Genomic DNA, 26,524 nt, shown 5'->3' with positions numbered 1-26,524 from the left:
TTTCCTCAGTATCGATGTCGAAAGCGGGAAGTGTGATAAGTCAAAGATCAACCGAGACACTCGATTTCACCTACGGTAGGCGAGAACGTTTTCTTAACGACCACCTCGAGGATGCTAACCAGTGAAATTGTAAACAATTGATCCGACAGTTTACATCTTGTCTAACTTTTATAGCCTTTTAACTGGTATTTTACGAACAGTTGAAATTTCATTCAGTCTTTCGTTCATTCATTCGATTCGACCGAGGTTTCTTCGTCTCCTGATCTATTAAACGTCGCGTACAACGTTGTTCCCTGTATCTATTAAGAATCAAAGACAAAAGGAAGATATGTAGTAACGTCGGAGAGAGGAATGGAGCGGATGGAGAGAAGGCCGCGCGGAACGGAGGCAGCAGGTGCTGGCGCTACACCTGTCCGCGGGCTGAAAGCCCGGGCCCCAGCTTGTGCTCGCTGCTCGCCGCTCGAAGCGTCGAATTCCACGGCGTTTACTCATTCCAAACAACGAACCCGAAGACTCGACGGGGCCGAAGGAGAAACTCCGTGGCGGCGCTGCGACTCGTAGCCACTATAAGTAAAAGAGCGAATGAGAAAGAAACGAAAAGGAGAACAGAGAGAACCGTGGCCAGAGCAGCCTCCTCACCTTCTAATATTAGTCGGCTGAGTCACTACGATTCGATCCTACGCCGTCCAACCGACCAACACTGTTTCCTAGAGTCCGTTGCCACGGCATTGACACGAAACCTCTGACCACGCGACCTGCTCGACTTCGTGCCTTCCCTTATCCGATACATTTTTATCATATTTCATTTGATATCTTTCGGTGATCAGGGTGTAATTAGCTAGGAAGGACTAATGATGGTATTGACTCTTGAACATCAAAGTCTAGGTCAGTCGAAACTCAAACTTACAAAACGTATCTACGAGAATATTAATCGAAAATTAAATTCAAATCGGGGCTCTCTTCATGGTCCGTCATCCGAGGATTAAGATAAGTAGCGAAAGTTGACTTTGATAGTTAGTTGTAATGATAATTAGGCAGGTGTCGCGATTCTTGTCTCAGAGATAGTGGACCTATTTTAAGTAGATTATCCTATAATTGATCAAACACGTTCTTTCCATCAGTCTACTTCTAATCTCTGCAGAGATTCAGGTACGTCATTTTTGAGAAATCCAGTATATACACCTATTGTGACACGTGCTTTAACATGAGCGTAACGAAGGTAACCGAGTCCGAGCCGTTTATGCGACACTTAATCCTTTATCAGGCACGAGTAACTGGCATCGCGACCACCGATTGACTCGATTAACCTTGGGAGGATGTCGTTCATAAGCGAACCTGAAATAATGGCCGCGACTCGCGTTGCATAATGATCTCGACGGTGCTCTGTTCGTTGCTCGTTCGGTCGAGAGTGAAAGCACGTTCCCCTCGACGTCTAGGATCGGCCTGCATTAGAATCGTTCGACCGGTTAGCCGTTGCAACACATGACAACAACTCCGCGTATCTTTTGTACACCGTGCAAGATAACGATGTAGGGACATACTTTACCTCGTTGTTCCCGACGTTTCAGGTGTACAATGCTTGATAATACGGGTCAACGAACTGCGAGATAGATCGTTTGGATCGTTAGACGGTGATTCTTTAAGATTACTTCGAAGATTGCGTTACAGTGCTTTTCCAACGAGAGACGATTGCGTCTCTAACTGGCTCGTTGATGACACAAGAGAATTCCTTGAGAATTTTTTCAATATCTAAAACCATGTTTGATTTTCCTATTTCCTTGTGTTGTCAACCAATTAATCAGAACAGCTGATAACTTAAGCAGAGAAAGATAGGAAGATCGTACTATACTGCAATTTAATTAATCAGCAGCTTCTACGCGAAAGATAATTATCCCGGTAGCACCTGTGCAAGCGATGGAATATTTTAGTCGACGAGATCCGTGCGAAACGGGCTCACAAAATACGAAGATACGTATTTCGGTTGCTTGACTCATCGCCGTTCGTATTGCTATTTAAAAGCACGGAACCTCGCTAACCGATCCGTCGAATCCGATATTTACCTTAACGTCGCGATAATTTCGCGCTGAACACCGCCAACAAGTCGTGTTGCAGGTTGTTTATACTTTTCGATCGTATTAATTCATTCCCAGACATTGTTTATCTTTCAACCGTGATATTCACAGTTAATAAGTAAACCGATCGCTGTGAAAGACGACTATTAATAGCGATTTCCATTCATTTTTGTATTACGCAAATCCACGTATTTCAGGATGCTTCGTTTAAAGGCTGAAATCCGCTTGGTCGATCTCGTAGAACTTTCCTCGGAACGGTTCGCTCGTAAATTGACAGAGTTAACGAGCAGATATCCGGACAACGTGTGCTCTAGCTTTATCGTGGTTCATGGAAGGCTAGCAATAAGGAAGCGCGAGATTTCACGAGTCGTAGAGCGAAGTTAGTGACTCAGTGATTAGACTCTAATCGTTAGACGTTTCTTTAACTCGGCTATCGACGCGCCAGAGATTTCGTTTCATTTGTCGTTTCGATAGATTAAAGGTCGCTGGCTCGGTTTTCTTCGCGATGGTATCGTTGACCTACGCACACGCGTAGATCCCTCGCATTTTGCTATTGATAACCCGATACAATTCGCGAATCTTTCAAAGCTGAATTGCTTTTAATACAAAAGACACTGGTTTTATGCACGCCTCCCTGAAAAGTTGCCTAATTAAATCCAAATTTATTCATAATAAAAACTGGTACCCAATTCCTTCTAATTGATCGAAAGGAATCTTCCACTAGCCAGAAAACACCCACCGCTCTCTCGGAATACTCGTGAAGAATATCGCAATAGTTGCACCGACATCTGACGAGATTCGTTCGTTCTTTTTCCAGCGTCGACATCGTGCTCGCGTCTCGATATAACCACGACTGACGTCAAGAGCACCCATCAACATCAACAACAACACCAGTACCATCGTCAGCAGTCATCGTCGTCAACGATGTCGACACTGGTGTGCTGCGAGCCGGTGTCGGCCGCTCGTTCCCGGGACAATTTGAAGTTGGTTTTGAACCGAAGCCTAAGCGAGCCAGGTCCGCCAATTGGTGCATCGTCTTTCTTGTCCTCGCCGACGTCGATCGTGTCGCCTAGCTCTTCGACCAGCAGCGGCGTCGACGTCGTGGACGGTAACGACTGCAACTTGAACGCAAGCGGAAGTAGTATCAGCGGTTGCAGCACGTCGAGCAGCGGTATCGAGTGCGATTTGCCATTGACCGACGTTCATCGTCATTACCATCATCTTCATCATCACCACTTCCATCAGCACCAATTGTCCGCCTCGAAACGTTGCAAACTGGAAACCGTCAGCCTTCCATCGAGTCCTTGCTCGGAGAACAACACCCTGCAAAGGCAGCTGGTGTTGCAGAGGACCAAGACAATCACCGCGGATGACCTGGCACGTCGTCTTCTCGGCCACGAGGACAATGCACCGGTTCTCCTCGACTGTCGACCCTTCATCTTGTACAACGTGAACCATGTCAGAGGTGCCATCAACGTGAACTGCTCGGATCGGTTCAACAGACGCAGGTTGCAATTGGGTAAAGCGAGTCTTGCCGATCTGGCTACTACAAGGGAGGGCAAGGAGCTGCTCAGGAGGAGACACTACAGGGAGGTGGTGGTCTACGACGATTACACCGACGACATGGACCGACTGCCTGTCCAACACCCGCTGTTCCTGGTGCTGGTCGCCTTGCTGGAGGATAACAGGGAGCCTGCACTTCTGCTCGGTGAGTGATTTCACGTTCTAAGTGGTTCTATCTTTTTTATTTAGAGAAGCTTCTGGGGACGTTGGATGGAAATAGCTGTGGATCTGATCGTGATTTGTAACAGAGAGATTGAAAAAAAGCTTATTCATTTTTTTTTCAGTTTAATGAGAGTTTGATAGGACTATCGCGAGTTTCGACACTACTCGTTATTGATAAATGTAGCGAAGTTACGTGATACGTTGTTTATGGTATATACCAGATATATTTAGTAGCTTGATAATTCAATTAGGACACACATAGCAATTTAAGAAAAAAAAGAAATTAGAGGGACTATCGATAAGGCTATCGTAATTTGGGATACACGAAATAGAAATTATTCCTAAGTTTCGAAAGAACTTGTCATCGATAAAGCAGCCGACGGTTACGTTGTTTATACGCGATATTATGTACATCCAAGTTTGATAATTCGATTAGAATACAGAGTGAATCGAAATTGCTTCGTCAATTTCGAAACAGTTTGATTGTCGATAAAGTACGCGACATTGTATTCGTTGTTTATGTAAGATCACGTGGGAGCCGCTGACTTTCGGAAATAACGATGATGCGACGATCGCGAAAGTCGTTTCTGCGCCTTTTCTCCCGCGTTCTTTGCCGAATCATCGTCGCGTTTCATTTTCTAGAATCGCGCGGAAAATTTACGACCTTTCGAGCTTGTCTACGGTTCATTGTGCGAATTAATAGTTTCCTGTGATAGTTACATCACTGTACGTGTGTTCGACAAAGATTGATAAGCCCTTTCCGCGTCGACCGTCTATTTTTCCATTTGTAAACATATTTTTGCTGTCATTGTTTTGCAACGCAAATCTACCGATCCCGATAACGCGAGACTACTAGCTGTTCGCAGAGAACGACGCATAATCGTGATAAGGTAGGCGGAAAAAAACGAATTCGATCGGAAACTAGAAATCTCTGACACGATCTCCTGAAATTTTCATCGTCTTCTTTGTCTTTCCGTTTACTACGGATTTCTTGGAATTTATTCTGTACCGATTGAATAGAATCGATCGCGGAGCAGGAAAAGGGAAGGAGAATTTGCAATTCGATCGAGGAGACTATCCGACTTTGAGTAGGTGGCGATTGCAAAGTCGCGGAAAGAAACGGCGCGACGCGACGCTCCAACTGCGACGCTCTCGGATGTATCGGTATCGCGAAATTCAGCGTTTGGCAAAGAGTATCTGGGAGAAGAAGGAGCCCGGTGGCATAGTGTAGTGCGCAAATTCTGGCCGACTATTCGCGGCGTCATCTCCGATGTGAGTCATTCCTATGAATAGATCCCCACCTTTTGCCGCCGCGGGCTCTGTATATCGCCGCGGTGACTTCGGCCTCTTCGATGCCTTTTCTCTCTTCCTCCCTTTGTCTTTTTCCTTTCCTATCATTTTCCACCTTTGACGTTTGTCAACGTGGTATCGCACGATTCAACAATTTTTTTATTTTTCTATTTCAGCAAGGAAAATTACATGAATTTTCTCGTTTATTTTTCCTTTCCATTAGCATTCGCTTCGCGATTCATTTCGAATGATCTAACGCTATTTTCTTAGGAAAAAGAGAGGATGGATTACGTGTATTCTTTGATCACCGTTTTCCGTCTTTGATCGCGAAAATTCAGCGCGCACCGTTTAGATCTAATGATTATTTTTCTGGTACGAAAGAAAATTGAACGGTCTCGTTAGAACATCCTGACTACCGTTTCCTGTGTTTAACGTTAACGCTGAATCCGATCTCTGAATTTCGAAGACCTTCATCCTCGATACGTTTCCACTTCCTCCAACTTTTCATTATCGATCATTATTTGAGCTACTATTTTCCTTTCGTCCGTCATTTTTGTTTTTCAGTAAAGAACGATTTGAATGTTTCCGAAGGCTATCGTGGTTCCTTAGTCACCGGCGATATTTTTGGAGGCCTCGTTTTTTTTTCTCTTACGTCTGCCCAATCATTCTGGAGGACAACTATTTTTTATTTTAGATTTTCAAAATATTTCACTGTATCTATGATATAATTGAAAAGTCGTTAATCAATCGAGAGTCGAAGGCGTAATAGTTTCTAACTCGCGGCGCGTTTCAGCGGGGAGAAAAGCGTTTCGCACGAGTAATATTTGCGCATTACTCGAGAATGCATATGCGGAATTTGCAATGAGAAAAACGGTCAGCCTTAGAATTATGAAAAACCGCGTGACTCACGCGTTTGGATGGCCTTCTGCTTTAGACTTCCTTAGGCAGAAGTCGATCACGGCACTCGTGGCTGATTAACTTGAAAAAAAAAATTAACATTCAAGTTGATCGACCAACGTCTTAGAAAAATTATTAGAAAGTGAAAATAGAATAAGAGTGTAAAATTAAATTTATCTCTTCCCGTCTTGGTCGATTCGATAAGCGATTGACGAATATCGTTAGATAGCGTGCAATATACATTAATTAATCGTTATCGAGTGTCGAGCGAACCACGTATCTGTGAAACCAGGTATCTTTCGATCGATTTCAGTGGTCACTCGAATCATTGGCTACCGAACGATCGGATAAGTAGGTCTAGATTCTCATCGAAATAATTGGATTAATCGAATGTGATTTCTTTCACAACCTGTACAGTTTTCTGTAATTTTAATATCGTAATAACCCGTGCAAAATTTCGACAGAAATAGAAAATTCGATAATTCGAGCTGGTAGATTTTCAGGGTCAATGATTGATAACGACCAGTTAATTTCACATTTTCGTGTCAAAAATAACGTCAAGTCCCACGCGAATTATGAGAATATGATTTCTCGGTTTAAGAAAAGATTGTAGTTAATCATAGCCAACCATAGATAATATACACTTTATCTAATAATAGAGAAGCTCCACGTGTTACTGTGTTGCCAGAAATATTCGCGAGAAGGTTATTTTCTTCAGATTTCTTCGCACCACAAATTTCTTCGCTATAAATTAGATCGTTATTATTCAAGATACAATACACCGTTGAATATGAATGGAACATTCACGAGATAAAGAGATGTAACGTACAGGCTGCCTAAAAATAGAAGACACCATGCTGACTATCTGATCCATGTGCTTCTGCGAACTGTCTCGTGGATAGAAATTTCCCAGTGATTCTCTGGATTTCTCGCGATAAATACTCCAAAATTTTCCAGCACTTCAGTTGCTTAATTCGTATATCTAATATATACATCTGGCAAACTCTTTGCTCCTATCACTAAGTGTTTCATTCCTCCGCTTCGTAGAGTCTACATCAGAACTACAAATACTCGTTAAACAAACAATGCAAATCTTAAGTAACATCGAGTCCACGTGCTACTGCGTCGTTAGAAGTTTTCCAAGCGACCCGCTCGAACCATCGAGCAGAGAATAATTCGCGGTTCGCGTCACAGGGAGTCGTTTAAATTTATCTCCGATTTGCGTCACGCTTTCGGTTTATTGCCAGTAAAAGCGTTCCCTGTCCGGTCGGTCGAAGTCTCGCCGATTCTTCGTTGCACGATCTGTCTCCTCGATCCTTCTATACACAAAAACCGAAGGAAATAACCCTATACCCGGAGAAAGGGTTGAAATATCCTTAGAAGAGGGTAGATTCGTGCTGGGCAGGTTTATCAGTCGCGATTAAAAGCAGCAAACAACACGCGGTCTAATCGCATTCGCGACGTCGCGTACAACACACAGACGGTTCTCTTGCATAATTTACAAGCAAGACGCACATGCAGCCGCATGTGCACAGCGTGAACGCGATTCAAATCGCTGCGTCCTTATCTGACAGCCGATATCGCGCGCCTCGTCACATCGTTCGAGCCTGCTGGCGCTTAGTTCATCGGTGAATTTAGCCGGCTTTGCTCTCTGTTCGTCTCTCGAGCCGAAGCTTTGTGCTCTTCGACGTCGTTCGAGAAACCAAACGTCTCTGTTCAGCCCGGGAAATAAAGCTGGTGATAAAGAAATCTTGAGAAGAAAAATTTCAAATGAAAATGTTAATCAAGGTTCCATGTTTCTATACGATCTATTTCAAAGAGCTTAGCCATTGCTAAACATTAAGGTCAAAGTGGCAGCCAAGTCTCGTAATCCACGGCTGACTCACCTCTAAATATCTAACAGAGGGCGAGACAAGAGACGAGAGAAGGGTGGTCAAAGGGGAGGCAGTCGTTATGCAACCGTGATTTTGACATACGGCACATCGCATCGGTGTTGCCCGCTTCGGACAGCGTAAACACGCCGCGGGGTTAATATACACCGTGAGTCACTCGGGAGAAAAGCACGATCCGAACGAACGACAGGACGTTGTACGACATTCTCTCGTTTGCTTTGCCAAAAAAGAAACCACCGCGACAGAGATCGCTGAGACTGCGGGTATCCTCGATTCGACGAATATGCTAATGATCCACGCGAACCGAACAGAGACACGGTGTTGATGAGATAATACGATGATGTCTGCCTTCGAATTTTGCAATGCTCCGATTTCAATTCACGATACCACCGTAACGGAAAGAAAAAAACGAAATTGTCGCTGTAATTGACTGGTTCGACTGGAAAATTTGGAATTTTTAAGTGCGAATCTCTTTGTACATTGATACACGAAAGCCCTCGCAAATCCATTGTTTTGAAGAACCGTTCAGATAAAGCCCACTTTCGCTTATTGTTAGATACTAAATTTCAGATCAAGCTGTTGATACAAATGATTAAAATTGTTCAAATCGACCTTCGATCTTTCCGGTCTCTCGAGATAAATCTCGAGTGTGCATGAACTTAATTCCTTTGTTTTCGATAAAAATTATATAAAAAGAAAGGTCTCGTAGCTGGACGATTTTGGTAATGGATCGGTTTCCAGAGAAAACGATAACGAATCCCGAGGACGGTTCGAGTTTTCGCGCTATCTCCTCCGTTTCCGGCGGGATGGCATCGTAACCGAGGGCCACGTTCATTGAGACTTCGTAATCGTGTTCATTCTTGCGAGAGCGCACGCTATCTGCCGGTTGGCCGTTTTATCGCGACTTCCGCTACGTTAACGTTGAATTACGTCCTCGTGGTGCCACCCACGGAAGCGAGAACCACGCGAGATTCGATCTCCGCCTGACGATTCTCGATCGCGTACACCCTCGCTCCCGATTATCGATACAGGACGCTCGTTATCGCGACGCCTTCGAATTTATGCCATTATTTATCCATTCTTCGAAAATTAACACCCTCTGTATTTCACGCGTCCGCGTCTGACAGAAAAAATTCAGTCGAAAAATAAGAAACAGAGCATCGTTGTTTACCGACGAATTTCGACTCGTTAATTGCTCGATTACCTACAATCATGGTTTAAATATAACGACGGCGTTCCGTGACGCGTGTATTTTTACAATTGATAAAGAGAAGACATTTTGCAACGAGACAGGAAAATAACATTCAGAGAGGCCTGTCTCAGGTGACAAATGAAATATAATCATTACGTTTACTTCGGATCGATCTAACGTTAGACTCGATCGCGTTCGTGCATTTCATTTGCTCGTCCTTCTGTCGCGATAAGAGGAAGGACGATGCGTACGTCATACATAAATATGCATCGTCAATAATTTATGGTAATTGCATTGGCGAAATCGACGGAAACGGCGAGCGATCGATTAGAACGCTGTCAGATAACTTAATCTTTGTGCAAGTAATCAGCTACCTATTCAAGCGTTGCAATTTCAATTTATATTTCACTGCGAGTGTTAATAATTTTATTACGTGTACACATTTATACAGAGTAAGATCGTATTCCCAAATCCCCCGTCCTCTTATGCTCATGAAAATCGTTCATCAAAGCAACGACAGCCGTCGAGTAACAAAGAGCAAAGACATCGAATGCTCTGCGATCGGTTGAATCATCGACTGACTACGCGGTAGGACGAAAAAAAAAGCCGGGGTCAGGAGGGGTTCGGACGGGGTGGTGGTTGTTATTAGCCCGATCAGAGCCCGTGGGATTCGTCCCCGTGGCCTGGAAGATAGACAGGCTGTGCGGGCCAAATTGAAAATCGGAAAAGCGTGGAAGCGTGAAGGCTGCGTCGTTTTTGGCCCACGCTAACTCGTAGCCTTAATGAATTAGTCATCGCTTTTTGAGGAGGCTGGTCGAGAAGGGTGGGATCTGTGGGGTACGATAGAATGGCTATATTTTGCTTTTGTGAGCTTTTCTCGATCCCTTGCAGCATCCTGCGATGAGAGGCTGCCCGTGGAAGTGGGGATAAGGGAGGCAACACCACCCTCGAAAACTAAGCGGCGCCCAATCGAGGGTAGAAACGCGGGCCGCGTCATAGAACGCATCTGGATCAGCTGTCGATGACGATTATTATACGTGAGTCACCCGTTGGAAGTTCGGTTTAAAGTGTATCAATGACTAACGTGTCCAGTACACGTCTGGCTCGTCAACCCCCCTCTCTCTCTGTGAACGGTGCTGTCTTACCCCCTCGAACTGTCCCTAATTCACAAGCTTATTCATCGAATGCGTATGACGTGTACGCATTGTTTCTCTTCCTTTAACCACCACCCCTTTCGTACCCTCCACGTTGCACAACCAAAGAGAGAAAACCGCTCCGGATGGGATCGAGGATTTGGTTGACTCATTTTTTGCACGGTTGCTTCTCTGGGCCATGGGGTTGGTGCTTTTGGATATTTTTTACAGACTATCGCTACTGTGAAATTTTCTTCTTGTTCATTGGTAGGGCTATGATTTATAAAACTCTCTAACTAAATTTATGAGCATATGGCTAGTATATCAATTCGTAATAGACAGAACAAGAGGACCGAATCCACTAATGGTCCCAAAGGGTTAGTCCATTTCTTCAGCCCAAAACCTACCCCCTTTCAACCGTAATTCCGACTCTGCAGTTCTCTTTCATAATTCACGTCACTGGCAGAGTCATGTTACAAATTATTTTCGAATATTCAAGATGAACAATTAATGCACTATTCACGCGTACATCAAGCGGATGATGCACGATCTCGACTCGTTCGTCCTTTTCATTCTGCTCGGTTGAATCTTCGTCAGGATTCTCTTGTCGGTTTTTTATCTTGCAACTCTTAATCCTTTGGAACCTTGAAGAGAGATCGAAGGGATTTACGTGGGAGGAGGTTTTTAATTCGAAGTCGCAGCATCGATTAAGAGTCCTTTATCGGTATAACAAGGTCTCGAATGACGCTTCTCGTTATCGATGAGTGGGTTTCGTTGTTTTTCGCGGTTCCATGAACCATGACGCGTATATTCGCGAGATTTCTTATCGCGATCGATGGATAAAGAAGCGATCGCTCAAACAAAATTAGATCGCTGAGGACAACCTGTTACGTCCTCTGGAGCTCCCTTTATTACGAACCTCTTCGGGGATCGTGTTTCTTTTCTTCACGGCGGTTACCGTTCGAGACCTTATCGAGCCACGAAATCTTCAACATCCTCAATATCGCCAACTTGCGAAAGACTCGTGTTTATTCATTGTCGCGGATTTCAGCGTGCATCCTGCGGCATCGCGTCGCAGTGATTCTCAGCCGTTTGATCTTTCGCGAAATCGTGAAACGGGTGTCTCGTAAATACGAGCAAACCCGTATCGTCGTTCCAGCGCCATGAATCTGCACGAAGATCTAAATGGTTTAAAGAACCGAGTATCCCCATGATACTCGAGACTCCGTCCCGTAACGAAGCTTCATCGTCGACGAGAAAAGCAGAAGCTCGAGTGACGCATCGTTTGGTAATTCGTGGCGTGTTGAGATGCGAACGCGTGGCGCCGTCGAATCCGTTTTCTGGCTGCCGTCTCGATGAGAACGCGGATGACGAGCGTGTTTCATTTGCGTGCCTGTTGCATACCCATGATTAGAGTCTTTCAGGGAATTTCTAACGATCGATTTCGACGTTTGAATAACTTCCTCGTGACTCGATCATACGGGCTGGCACGATTTTTCTCGATTTCGTGTGAAACTATGGAGAAAGAACGAGTTCCCAGAGGACGATGGCCCCACGGAAATCGCGTTTCTAATCCTTTGCCTCGTTCTTCTGCGACTCAAAGCGACCGAACTCTGTTTCACTCGACTCGATTCGACTCTTACTTTCTCTCTGAGTCACCCAGTCATCGTCGTGGCTCGATCCGTTCGCTTCCGACGATTCTTTGGAAGAGAGGTGCCATTTCCTTTATCAGAATCATCAAAAACCTGTAATTACTCGATTCCATCTATAGAACACTTGAATCGTATGAAATTATCGAGGCGTTAACAGGGAAATTCCATCGATTTCGAGAGACTCAGCTTTCTAATGTCGCGCGTTTCTGTCGCATCGGTTTTGCCGCGACACCGACGAGAGGCGCCCGGTTTGTGCACCTATTTCATCCGCTGGAGTGAAAGTAAGGGAACTGGAGCGGAACGGGAGCGTTTCTGTCCAGCGCCAGTGATTTCATGTCCGATCGACCTGTTCCCCGAGAAATTCCATCGGATGACAGTCACGAAAATTGTTCCTCGTCGCTTGCCAAGATACGCGAAAACTCTTCCTTACGAGACGCGTCGTAAATACTCGTGTCAGCTCTTCATCCGTCAAAACCGTTGCTGGCACTCGCGAGCTCGATCGAAATCATCTCGTGGCCAAATTTCACTGGTGTATTGTACTCTCTTGACGCGTGTCGTTTGATCTGCGTAGACTTGGCACGCTCGGTAAGCTGGAAAATCGTCGACGTCTCGTGACAGAGGGAATGAATAGAAAACGAGGAGGACGAAGAGTCGAGAGAGAATACAGTGCCAAGAAATGGCACCTCGGTCATTCGAAAAGCATGCATAAAGCGTTTATTTAGCAAATTGCATCGATAACTCGACTATTTTTATGTGTCGCGATTGTCAAATTCCGAAGCCCGTGAATAACTAGGCGGTGCAGGGGGTTGAAATTTTTCGCACAAGGTGTCCGAGCGCCACGGACATCGTGCCAGATTCGTCAGCGACGCCCGATTTAGCCAACTTGGCGAGCATTAATGAGCAGTGAGGTCATCGTCTCGATGCTGGTGAAATAAAACGGTCAGACACCGTTCCCCTGACGCTCGATTCGACCTTCTCCCAAACGCGTTTCCGCGGATTAAACGAACGAACCCCGGGGACACGGTTCGTCTTTCTCTCGCCCTCTCTAACGATGTCGGATCCTTAACGAAGGGAGAAAGAGAGAGAGAAAGGAGGAAGTTAGGAGGAAAAAAAAAGGAGCGTGGCGAACGCTCCACACGCTGTTAGGCACGTCCTCATCGTTCGTCCTTCGTCTCCCATTCGGCCGGCCACTTTGGGAACCGGGAGAGTGAATCATCGAGCGGGATGAAGGCGGATGAAAGGAACCGGCGCGAGCTGAAACACCGTCAGCTGGTGCACGGGGTCGACGAACGGCGTTTTATTTCGCGACGACCAACCTCGAGACACGCTCGGACACCTTTGTCTGGATGATGGTACGGAGTATTCTTGGGAAAGCGATGCGTTCTTTTGGAAAACCGACCCATTTGTCGCGCGGCAGAGATTTATTAAGGGTTGCAGAAGCCTCTTCTAGAAACTGATACGGTTGTCTTGCCAATTATGCTGACGTTCGTTTGTTTGCAACGGTAGTCGCGGCATAATAAGGTTCAATATTTAGAATACTCTTAATCTTGATCCTTTGAAAGGAAAAAAATAAGGCCATAAAATTTAAAAACAAGTCATTTGTTATCTAATTTTATATTCTTAGAAGGGACGTTCGGGGTTCAGAGGAACCATCGTGTATTCTAAGAATATGAAAGCGTATAATAAATAACTTGTTTTCAAGCTCGATACCAATTTAACTTTTATTACGTTGAAATTTGCATACATTGTCCGTCTGCTTTTATAAATAAGGAGCGTGGGTATACATTTTCGGTAAGGACACCGAGGGAAAAAATAAACTTATTCGAAAGAGACGCGATCTGAATCTGTACGAGCGTCGTAACAAGCGACGTCTTGTCCTCCTGAGACGTCTGAAGAGATTGAAGTAACATCTGTTAATTACCGATGGATGAGTCATTCCAATCGATACAGCAAACATCGTCCGGATAATTGCAGGAGGTGAATTGAAGTGCAAGCATCGTATCGAATGACGGTAGCAGAGAAATGTTGAGATTTTTAAATTGATCCGTGAGTCAAACGTGTACGTTTACAAGTGCAATCCTTGCGCGATTACTATGCGACAAGAGTAGAATCCTCTTTGTCGACGATTTTGGACAGATGATATCATACGAGACGTGATCATCGACACAGAAACAATTCTTTTTGTCCATCGCTCACTGAAAATGGTTGTTTTCTTCATTTTTCTTTTATAGTAACAGACGTCCTCTGTGTCAATAAACGAGTACACTCGATGTGACTCACCGTTCCACCGATTCTTTCTTTGTGCAGTCACTGCGCTCGCAAAACAATTTCTACCGATCGTGAACCGTGAACAATGAGCGTCGCGATGACTTCAGGCGTCGAATTCTTACTTCTTTTTAATGGAACCGTGTTGGAAATGTTACGTTTCTCTCGGTAAAGGTGTACAAGAGTTCCAATGGTGTCTTCCCCATTGATCCACCATGGATTCGTAAGAAAAGAAAGGTTGGATTCTTCGAGTACCGTGATAAAAAGTGGCGTGATTGAAATCGCAAGCTCAAGGAAAGCCAGTTGCCCATTGTCCGTGCGTAGGGGGGTGAAAGAACGAACGACAGGTAGATCGAGCCAGAACTGGGTTTAGGCAGGACTTGATCGGGGGGATACACGGTGTGTGTTCGACAATGAACGTAGTGAGTGAGCCGAGATGCCGTTGGAATGCCGTTCATTGGCAGACCTGCACGAGAAACGACGAAGAGGTGCAGGAGGGTAAAGAGGGCGGTTCGCGATGCGGGTTGCTTTCCTCGCATGGCCTTCGCACCTTCACCTCGTCTCACCTCTCTCGACCACGCCAATCCACGATGTTGTTATTTCCACATCGCGCAATACGTTAGACAGGATTGTCTATGAGGTCCGTGTGCTAAAGAGACAGGATCTGAGAATCCTTGTCCTCGCGGTTGGGCAACATCCCTTCATTGGTTTCCTGTTTTGTGAATTAACAGATTTTCTAGGAATTCAATTAAGATTAATTAACAAGATTTCATATGTTAGGGGGTTAATTCAGGAAAATGGGAGAAAATATCTTTGGGGGTTAATTTAGGAAAATGGGTGAAAATATGTTAAGGGGTTAATTTTGGGAAAATGGGAGGAAATTTAAATGAAAGCGAGAAAGAAAGAAATCTTATTGAGGGTTAATTTAGGAAAATGAGAGAAAATATATTAAGGGGTTAATTTAATAGAATGGGAGAAAATATGTTGAAGGATTAATTTAGGAAAATGGGAGGAAATTTAAATGAAAACGAAAGAGAAGTAAATCTTATTCAGCGACAGAAATGTCGGTTAGATTTTCACATCATCAGTAACGAGCTTGACCTCTACGATCGTGGGCAGAGATTTTACGAGGGAATCGAGATCCTCACGATCGTTGCTTCTCGTTCAGGCAATCAGATCTTACGAGCTCTCCAGTTACTTAACCATCAGACGTAAATTACTTTGGTTCTCACTTTGGGCGTTACTTTATGCCTCCTTTTAATTCCACCGTTACGTTTGCCCGTTTTAACGATCGCTTTATTTCCCTCGCGAATGAGTACAAGCACGCGCTTGATCGTGTAATGGTTTCTAAATTCTCCTTTGATTTAACACTTGGTTCTTCGAGAAGTTGCAAGGAACTGGCGACACTGAAGGAAGCATCCCATCAAGCAGGCTATGTAGAAATCGGTAATTGCAACATTGCGCGATGCAACTATTGTCCTAACGTAGGTAGAGATTTTACGATCGAATCGTGTTTCAAATTTCATTTTCTTCAACGAAGCCTATCATCAACAAGACAGTACGTAAATTTCAGCCCACATATAAGCTGTTCTCGTAATTTTTTAACTATCGTCACTTGTTACATAAATAAATTAACGCTTTCTCTACGATCTCTTCAAAATAGAAATGGGAAATTTCATTTCCACTCCTCTTGCTTTGGACAAATTTTGCTAGCGAGAAATATCCATTGAGGTTTCTAGACGATTTACCAAATTCTACCCGAATCATTGACCACGCGTACCGTGAAACCGTACGTTAATAGGATTTGTTACGCGTAGGCAAAGATTTTACGAGCGACACAGGGTAGCTGGCGACAATGATTGCATTACCAAGGACGGGTGAAAGGAGCACATAAACGTATGTACACTTTGATCTTTGTAGAATCGCGGAACTCGTATCGAAGTCACAGAATCTTTCATCTTTGTTCGACTTCTAACTCTCGTCTTAAACTTCTGTTATCATAACGAGGGTACGCTACCCTATTAGACCGACGACTTACCAATCGAGGCGTCAAAAGTCCCTCCGTTCACTGGAATTCCACTATCTATAGCAATTCCGAGAATCCCTTGTTATCCCTTCTCGATAGCCCGTGAAAGACCTTTAGAGCTTTATCTCGCATTCAAATTCTTATTAATACCACGGTTGGTCCTCCCGCTTATCGCTGCCACGAAGGTCCCAATTACGCCTGAAATTCCCTAGAGGGGAAAAAAAAGTCACCGCGAGTGTTATCCGACTAAAGAAGCTCACGGAAGTCTCCTTGTCGCTTGATTTATGCGCACTCGCAGCAGTGACCAAGTGGCGTGGCTACCTGGCTCGGTTTATTTGCTGATCGGCCCTCGTACCTGTGCATACAGGGGACAATCGATATCGCGAATCGAAATTCGAAGAAGTCGTTGCGCTTGTACGAGAAAAAAAAAGAAACGAGAGGTGGAAAAAGGCGATTCAGCCTGTAAGCGGTAAAAGGAGGACATACCGCAAATTGTGCTTTCTGTTCGCTATTGTGATTCACTGATGAGGCATTGCTTACACTTGACATAGTTTCTTTTTGTCATAAATGGATAGATGCTGAAAGCACGCGAGTAAAATATGAAAAAGAGCATTCATTAGATATTCGTCTGACTTTGGTGTCACTATTGATCGACAGGGCGCCATCATCGAATCGAAGGTATACGTTTCTTGGTACTCATCGTGAATCACCGTTTCGCATTCTACCAAAAGCTAATTGAAAACACAAGTAATTCGCTCGGCAATGACGCTCGAGCAGCGCGTGCTTGGAATTGATGTAAATTGACACAATTGGTTTGCTCGTAAGCAAACTTGGAAATATCGATTGCGCCTCCTTTTTCTCTCTGTTCGCTTCATGCGGGTGCCGGATTGAATCGCCTCGGCAAACTAAATAAAACGTGCTCCGAGACTGTTTCGGATCGATTGAAAAAGCATTTCTGTTTTTGAAGGAAGGGTTAATCGTCGATAAGAGGTGGCGACGCGACCGATAAAACGAATAACACTAACTTTAATCCATGACTCATCATCCCCTATAGATTTCCACTCGAGTAGCGTATCGTTTCTTTGATCGTTCGGGCATTGTTTGCCTCGGTCTGTTCGTCAAACAAAAGCACACAAAAGACTGATGATGCATCGAGACCAAATCAATTATGCAACGAAGATTGAACGGTCGAGACGAGTGTCATCGGCGAGTGAAATAGCTGCACGGTAGACGTTTCGTAATCGAGGTGTCGAGGAAACGCGTGCTTCGTTTCGAGTCCAATGTCGGATCGAGGAATGCGAGAGCTGTCAGGGAATGCAGATTCCAGGTGATCGTGTTTTGTTCCCCGCGAATGCTCCTTCAATTACTCACGATTGACTAATCGATCGCTATCTGTCATTAATGCAAACGAAGCATATAGGGAATCAAAACGCTTAGCTGGCTGCAGATCATAGGTACTTTTATTCTAAATTTGGTATTACATTAATGGATACACTTGTCACCGAAGGGGTTCTCCTTAATACCAATTCTGGCACCTAAAACTTATCATTAGATGACTTCAGTCCTCCTAGAACACCCACTACATCTTCTTCTTCCACGCCATCGTGGTTTAATTCAGCTGAAATAAACAGAGTACTCAAAAGACAAAGGAACAACCTATGTATAGTCACTGAGAACCACAACAAAGTTCTAGTATTCCACCCACTAGCGGATGACTCATTGTTCCACGGACAACGAAACAAACATAAATAAACAAGCAAAAGTTTCTAAACAATGCAGTCATACGATAGAGGCTCGACATTGATGATCCAACACATTCGTAGATCCGTGTCCACGCGATGATCGATGAATCAAAAATGTCGCCAGATCGTCGAGATGCAGGTAGAGAGCAGCAGGTCAGCAAGTTAATAGAGTCTCAGGGTCGTGCGAGGTTATTAGCGCGAAATGAATCAGACTGTGTGGTGCGTGGACGCGGAAAGAATGCGGGAACGAAGTTAAAGCGTCGCGTACTCGGTCGGGCGTCCTTCGAAAACGCAGCCGTTTCCTACTACGATCCCGAGCTGACTCACACAGCCGGTATGATTACGTGGGGCTATTCGTGGCACGAGCGTAGACAGAACGTGGACCACTCTCGAATAAATCACAGAATCCGACGGGCCCTCATGTCTGCCATGTCCCCCTTCCGTTCACGGCTACTGATTTTCGCCCGGTGATCCGCAGACCCGGTCGATTATCAACTCTCTCATCCATCCTCCGCTCCGATTCATAAACGCTTCCGATTTTCCACGATCATTCCGTCCCTTTTCTCTCGTGACAAGCAATAAAATGGAAATTTTTTGTAAACTAATAAAATTAGGGTGAACGAGACATCCCCAGGAGTTCACACACGCTAGGATGTCCTAGAAATTTAATGAAATTTTTTAAATAAGTAGCAAGACTCGTCTTATCGTCTCGCGTTATCATTGCTCTTTCTTTTTTCCTTTTTATCAACGCCGACCTATTCTTATCACACCGCGTCCGTTCTTTTCCTTTTTTTTCTTGCCTTTTTCCCCTGAATCGGGTGACTAAACAGCCGTGTATCGAGGCTAGCACCTGAACGATAAGCGTCGCGATAAACGCCGACGATAAATCGAGTAGTCACCTAACTAGTCGAAAAGCTTCACCCCTCGAAGGAATACTAATTCCTCTTTTTTTTTTCACACACCTGCCTGCGGGCATGTCCGTCGTAAAAGAGACACGGTACCGTTTCTCTTAATTGCTACAAACCGTTCTTTCAAATCAATGATAAGGGGTAAGGTTTATTCAATACAGCACCAGAGATATCTCAGCGACTTTATTTTTGTCATTTCATGTTACAATAGCTGTTTTTTATCAATCATATTTATTGGCAAACGAAAGTGTTATAGATATCAGGTGTACGCAACAATAACGGACGATTATTTGTGATAGGTGTTTGATTAATTTCTTGAAATGATATTTGATCAGCTACGAGACGTGTGCATACATTGATACAAACTTCATAAAATAGTGGTATATTTTATTCTTGTGCAACGCTCTTGATATACAGCCATATATTTCACCACCCCGATCGAAGTCAATCACGGGCACCCTTTCTACCCTGTTCCACTTATCAAGGGTGGGGATCCCTCGTTGACAGGTGTCGTTTTACACGGTGTATCCCAAAAATATTTTCACCAAGTTCCGTTGGACCAGGTCGTTTCCGAGTGAAAGCGAAAGGGTTGCCGGTCGTTCGCCGCGTACCGTTGCTTCTCGTTCACCCTAGTGACCGGTTAAACGATGTTTACAAAGCGGGAAACAGAGGCGACGGTGTACACGTAATCCGCGGTTAACGTACTGCGCTTCCTGAAGGGAAACCAGCGAGGAGGAGAGCGATGCATCGTGCATGTACCACCTGCCACACTCGTTCGCTGATGAGTCCTGGCTGCGATGGGAATCCGTGTAGCCTCGTCTCGAACACACGCATGGAACGCATCACGATGGATTCCAGCATGAATGAATCACTTAACGAGAAACACGCGCCGGGCATACATAAATATTCGCCACCCTTCTGCTCGAGCGTGCAATGATCGTCGTGGATCACCGGGTAACCAGACCTTCCGTATGAATTCTATCTTTCGATCTGGAAGAATTAAGAGATTTTACAGATTTTCGTTTGAAATCATTAGAACGATAGTAGAGAGCAGTGAATTTGAAAGGAAAAACGATTGCACAAAGAACGATAGATTAAAAGGAAATGGAGCAGTAAGCTCGTTTCTCGTGACTCACACGCCACGAGTTTTAAGGACTCTTCTCTTTGGCATTTTCCTCCCTGATGAGTCACATTTATTGAACGAAGATTAATCGAAGATTAATGGAGAATCCGTATTATCGAGGGTGTCGTGTACAAACAATTTTTATCGTGTAATAATAGGCTATCCGTTGGCGCGACAGGTCGCTGTTATTGCCATCGCCGAACGGCTAAAAGTCGAGCGTGACTAATCGAGCAGATAAATGCGGAAATTGCGGCGCTTAGAGACGCGTGTCGATCGATAGCAACATTATCCCTTCTTTTATTTTTATCCAGTACATGGAATTGTTTCGATAAAGGTAAAATTATTTCATTTCGAAGTTGATTGATATTCTTGTAGGAGGTTTGGTGAATATTTTATAAATAGTCAGTCGATTGATAAAATTGTCGTGGTTGAATATAATATAGCGCGTTGTACGTGTGGTTACACGGGATATAATGTACGATTTAAAACAACGTGTTTGACAGGAAATGGTACGCCGTGTTGGCAAGCGGTTGAAATTATTGTCTCCCAAGCGGTAAACCTTCTTAACTAGACAGATTTACATAGTGGACGCGTGTAAACTAAAATGTTAATCGTCTCTGGAAAGGCAGCTAGAAACAAATAGAAAGAAGATAGAAAAGATACTTTATATCCTGCCATCATTTTACTTGCACCTCTGATACATTTGACACTTTCTTCTCTTAATTAGCTCTTAATGAGCAGCACAAAATTCCTCTTACGAAATACAAATATAAAACAAAGGACAAGCGAATAATAAAATGTGTTCACGTATTGCTTGGACACTTCGGGCAAACTAGAAGCCATTTTTACGGCGCACAGGACAACTTCGCGAGTTTCAAGATGGCGTCTATGATCGATGGCTCTTCCACGAACTGGACCAAGCGGCAAGGATCGCGGACTTATGTAAATCTTGCATAAATGTCCGCGTCTGAATCACGCTACTCCGCCAAGCCAACTAGCTAACATGAAAGCTGGTAAACAAAAGCACGCGGTGTAATTCATGGTCACCGAGTACTAGGCACTCTAAACTGTGACTCACAGCGAACCGCATTGAGCATCGATACCAACTTTTGCGTCTCTCGTATTCCACGAAACCGCGGTCGTTCTTATAACGTCAATGATTTCATAAAAACATATTTCATTATTTCTTTAATTATTGAAATATTCACCGAGATTAAGGTTTTAGACTCTGGGATTTCAAAATCTTATCCTTTGTTTCGCTAAACTAACTCTTCAAGGATCTCTCCGGAAAGTCGGCGACGCACGGTAATTGAAATAATGAAACAATAGTGTATGGAGTTTCCAACAATTCTAATTGATTAAAAGTAGAATCTATCGCGATGATTTCATGAAAAGTTTCCATCGATGTCTGTATTCATCGATACATCGTCCCTATTTAGCCGGTATTATCGATGAACTTTATTCCCAATACATCGTCGAGCGCCACGGTGAATCATGGTGGATCGCGTATTACCAGACGCTAAGAACGGCGTCATATATCGTCTCTGTTTACCATTTGATTCACGTCGATGTATTGAATACCTCGATCTTGTTCGTTGCGAATCGATTTACCACCACTTGTACTCTCGATTACTCGAAATCGAGCAAGAATGCGCGCACCGAGGAATCGGATGATTAATCAATCATTAAGAATTCACCGCGCGCATCTCTTTCGATTACCTGCACTTTAATAAGAATCGAATCATATAGAAAGCAACGATGGATGGAAAAGCGCTCGTTTATTTTTCCTAATTCATTTAACGGGATTAAAGAGGGCAAGGCTCGTAGCAAGAAATTATGACCGATATAGCGTGGCTGGTTGAGTCATCTAATATAGTTTTGATTAGATCTCTGTTAAAGGTGTTAGGAAAAATCGAGGCTCTAAAAATAGAACGTAGGTGTCTATTCCTCCTACCACCATGCAACGAACTACAGGGTGTCCCATATTAAATTTATTTACGTGCCACTCAATGGACATTCGAGCGGAATATTTTCAAAGGATGATATTAAATTTATCAGATCGAAGCGATGACTACACCCAGTTCTAAAAAACGATATTGAAACATGCCCGGCATACACATGAAATAATTATCCACATTTATCATCGTCCGTTGCATCATCGAAACGCGTCAGACATTGACAATGAGTGCACTCGCTGGAAATCAAAGTCCCTCATCGTCCCGATTAGATCGAGAACATTTTTCAGAGGATGATCTAGCTCGAAAATGACTAACCTCGACTTTTAGCCACGTTCCTCGCTGACTAATCCTGTCGAAGTTGTTTTCAAACCGATGGTCAATGGTGAAAAATCCTGGAATTCCTATTTCGGTCCAAAATTATTGATTTTCATTTCGCATTTCGCGATGTTCTCGACGGAGAGACGGAACGATTGTTTCATTCGTTTACCAGAAATTTTTTATCGTCAGCTAATAATGACATCACGAACTGGAATAGACAGATTCTCTGGAATTTTATGGGTATACCTGCGTTCGGAATGGGCGGTACTGGATGACGCTTGTAAGATCCTTGTTTTCCTTTTGCTCGATGACAATATTGCATCGTCTGTCGATTCTTGAGAAAGCGCGATACGTATGATCGCGTGGCGAATGTTTCCCTCTAAACGTTTAGTCATTAGCCTTGAAGGGATTTCCATCTCGCGTGTCGAATTGAATCATTTGTCGGCGTTCCTCGTGGGATTCGCTACCGTTTTGCTCTGAGAAATGACAGTGTCCCTCGAGATCTTGTTAATCCCAGCGATGACACTAGCTGGATCAAAGATGAATCACCGGAGCTTAGATCGAGATGTACTTTTTAATCTTCAACTATCCTGATGAGGAAGAATCTGAAATATTAGAGACACGAAATGTGGCAGTGATCACTCGAATGACTCAAAGGTAAAAATTTCAAGAAACCATCACGTTGATTAATCTACATCATTCTGATTCCTTGTATCGCGACCGCAAGATATAATCTCTCTCTCCATAACCCACTGCGGTGCTAAAAGATCATACTTGATTTACGAGCCTGGATTTTCCAAAATCTGACGTGTCTCGTGGACCAGGAAATCCTGGATAGCATTGACTCGCTATCACTTTCCTATTTTAGGGGTAATAGTTAAAGTGACATATGGGAACGAGTTTCCTGCACTGAGAATGCAAAAATTGCGCGCGAAAAACAAAAAGCAAATATCTGACAAAGCCTTGGGGCGCTGTATGCAAATGACGAGACGGGAATACACATCACCGCGTAAAATTCAACCAGCCTGGATTTCACGAAACGCGATCTTGTTAATGGTCCCGTCGTCGGTTCATCATTGATGATCCGCGGGTCACACGTGGCCGAGTAACGAGTAGCAACAAACAGCGCGTTTCATAAATGTTAAAGGAGCACGATAAGTTGTAAAATTAGACGGCAGTTTAGCGGGGCAAAATTGCGTAACATTGGTCGTCGACTAGCACCAGTGCAGATCCGTGAATCATTGTATTCGAAAGAGACGCATAATGCCTCGATTTATTTTTACTCCCAGCAAAAGACAACCTTTGATCTTTCCGTCTCGTTGTGTTGCCCCTCTGGTACTCGACTTTCTTTGACCGTCCAAAAATTCTTATAAATAACCAACGACCACCGGTTTCTTTGTTTGGATAAGAAATCACGGAAGGAAGTTCTATCCGTGTTTCTTTGCTTTCGAACGAGATCCTATAAGAAGAATCGTGGAAAAACTTATGAATTAACAAACTACCAAGGCATAGTAAGGGTAAGGATTGATCTCAGTCATCCCTTATAAGCGAGGTCCTTCCAATTAAGTAACTTTAGTTTTAATAAAGCAATGCATTCGATAACCTATAATGAAGAGTACATAAAGATAGTTAGCATTCTGCATTCATGAATTCATGAGAATGAATATAAACGCCGATGGATCATCGATGATCGACGCGCGTTAGGCGCGAACGCGGAAGATTCGCGGGAACTTTCAAACTTTCCATTCTAATCTACCAACAAGTCGATTAATTATTGATGCTTCGGCAATTAAGCCGCGTTACGTTATGTATTTACGAGCAAGTCGCGGGACAAGGTCGTCATAGGACGCCGCGGAGCATTGCGTGTCGCTACAACGAAATGCACGAAGCCCCGCGAAACTAGGAAGAACGTGAAAAGAGAGAAAACGATGCGTCGTCTGTAAGGAACGACAAGGACGAGTATACGGTACACAGACGGAGCGGCGTACTCGACTACGTTCGTCTCTCTTCGTCCGCAAATCGCGTACGTCACGAACTGGTCGGCCAATCAGAGTCGAGCCGGATGACTCATCCAGTCGAGCCTCATGTAAACTCTCTCGTGCCGCTTAGCCAGCAGTCTCCCGCCAACAAGCAAAAGGGCGAGCACAGCTTTTGCCACGTATCTATCCCTGTTTCGAAGCGAACGCGTAAACACGCTTTGTTTCGTCTCTGGTCGTTAAAAAAGTTAGAACATACGTTTGAACGGATACGGTTAACGAGTGCCGAGCGAAAGAATAATTGTTCTTTCTCTCGTAATCGTCGGTTTGCGTAACCGCGCGATACTCGGAGTTTCGTCGACAGTGATCGAGGACGAGAAATTCGTTTGTTTTGTGTGTGTCAAATGGTGAGGTGAGAGCTGTTGGGAATCGTGGAGGGAATCATCTCGCGCACAACAAATATGAGGATGAAGAAGGAAGCACCGTGCCTCGTTTTGAGGCTTGTCCCATTGGAAAATCTCGAACCCTGGGGTAAGAAATCTAATTTTTATTGCAGTCTTTGGTGCATCTCTTCGTCCAAAGGCTGAATTGATTCTTTTAAAATAAATTAATTAATTTTAATATTTTGTTATTGTATTGTGATTGTCACCCCCAAAGAATCAGATTAACTCTCCTAATATAGGGTCATTTTCAAAATTAAAAAATTTGAATATTCGAATATTCGCGGCATCGCGCGATCCCATCTAACGTTGACCCTTAACCATGCGTTACGGTGTTACCGCAAATTTTATTGTTAATCATCGAGGACACGGTGCGAGGATTAATCGCATCTCTCGCTACGAAATAGTTAACCCGTGTACCGTTCGGTCACCTAATTTCCACCGTCACTCGACGACTATGGTCAAAGGTATTTCTGAAACGTCTTTCTCGCCGCGGCTGCGGGATAAGTACGAAGTTGGACGAGGCACGCGGGTAAATACAATCTCTCGCGTGATGACTCAGTCCTCTCGGTATCGTAGATTTAGGTGTAATGCGTGCCCGATGACTCGTTTCGAGTTAATCTCGAGAATGGCGGAATTACGAATACCATAGATCCCCAGGAGGCGTTGCGTTTGAACACGTTCCCTCTAATCGGATCTCTCTCGCTTTTCTGCATTAAATCACATCGCAGATATTCAAACATTAACCCGTTGTCAGCACGATGAGTTCCCTCGATGCGTTTCGCTTGATCGCTGATGGGAAGATGTTTTTGCATTTGAATATTTGAAATTGATAACTTTTGCAAAGAGAACGTGGCCCCATAGAGCGTGCACACACGATGGGTAACAGAGAGTGCATGGCATCGTCGCAGCGAAAGAATGTAGGTCGCTTCATTTGGGTCATTATAACAATCAAGTTGTACGAGGTTCATTGCTCTGGTTTCGCTGATGCTTGAAAAAAATGTTACTTTTTAATTGTTGGAATTATGGGAAATTGCAGATCGAGGAAATTTAAGTTAAGGATTTCTTTCTTAACGATTTGATTTTCTTCGCAATTATTTATAATATACACTCTCCGTCAACGATGCTAGCCAGGTAGGATCTATGGTTCTTAGATCATTAAAATTAACCCTTAAATGGGTGATCATATATTAACAGACTTAATATCTCGATGCGATCAGATGTTATTTCATTTAATTCAGATTATACTTGTTTGAATTGGAGCATTACTCAGAGTGCGAACACGTACAATGTCGAGCAGAGTGGTCCTCCCTAGGGAAGGCTATTATATCGTCCACTGTACGCGTTGAATTAGATCATTACTCAGCTCTAGCACAGGTCTGAAAGATCGTCATCGCTACCTTCATTCCTAAAACACCGACTGGCGAAACTAGGATGCGAAATTGTGCAACGTTAATTAGAGACAAATGTGCTCGTCCGGTTTTCAAAGGCACGTTACGAGCACGTTGCCAAAGTAAGTTCAGATTTCCCGGACTAAAACGAGAAGCACGCGTCAGCGGGTAAAGATCACGCGTGTGCCAGCCGCTGTGTAAAATCAGGCCAATGGCCTGCGAACGAAGACGCATCTGTGTACCCCTTTTCTTAATAATTGCGACCTATTAAGCCTAATTACCGTTTGTTCACCGACAGGATCGCGCATTGGGTATCGCGATGCTCTAAACGTGAACTTGTGACGTCAGTGTGCATCACCATGGCGTTGGATATATTTCACCATGACTCCAGTGGATCACAACAGGTTGCGTTTTAATTTGCAATCTTCTTTGAAACCATTGTCCTCGTGTATCGATAAACGTCGCGGTTGTAACACTTTCAGCATATCTAGATCGTAACGAGTTCTGTTGCGTTTCTCTCAAAC

The 26,524-nt window shown here is 44.0% G+C and overlaps 1 protein-coding gene across 2 annotated transcripts in view; it reads left to right on the top strand.

The window, feature by feature from the left end:
- The window catches only part of LOC114880857 (dual specificity protein phosphatase 10-like), a 47,010-nt gene that overhangs the window by 11,335 nt on the left and 9,151 nt on the right, over positions 1 to 26,524 (top strand). For both annotated transcript variants that reach the window (XM_029197312.2, XM_029197313.2), the window contains one exon: positions 2,890 to 3,780. In XM_029197312.2, the coding sequence (XP_029053145.1) occupies positions 2,890 to 3,780 (891 nt within the window). The remainder of the gene's footprint in view (positions 1 to 2,889; positions 3,781 to 26,524) is intronic.

The sequence above is a fragment of the Osmia bicornis genome, chromosome 15 (assembly GCF_907164935.1).
Source record: "Osmia bicornis bicornis chromosome 15, iOsmBic2.1, whole genome shotgun sequence".
Classification (NCBI taxonomy): Eukaryota; Metazoa; Arthropoda; class Insecta; order Hymenoptera; family Megachilidae; genus Osmia; species Osmia bicornis.
Note: the sequence above shows the minus strand (reverse complement) of the source record. Positions and strands in the feature narration are given on the sequence as shown.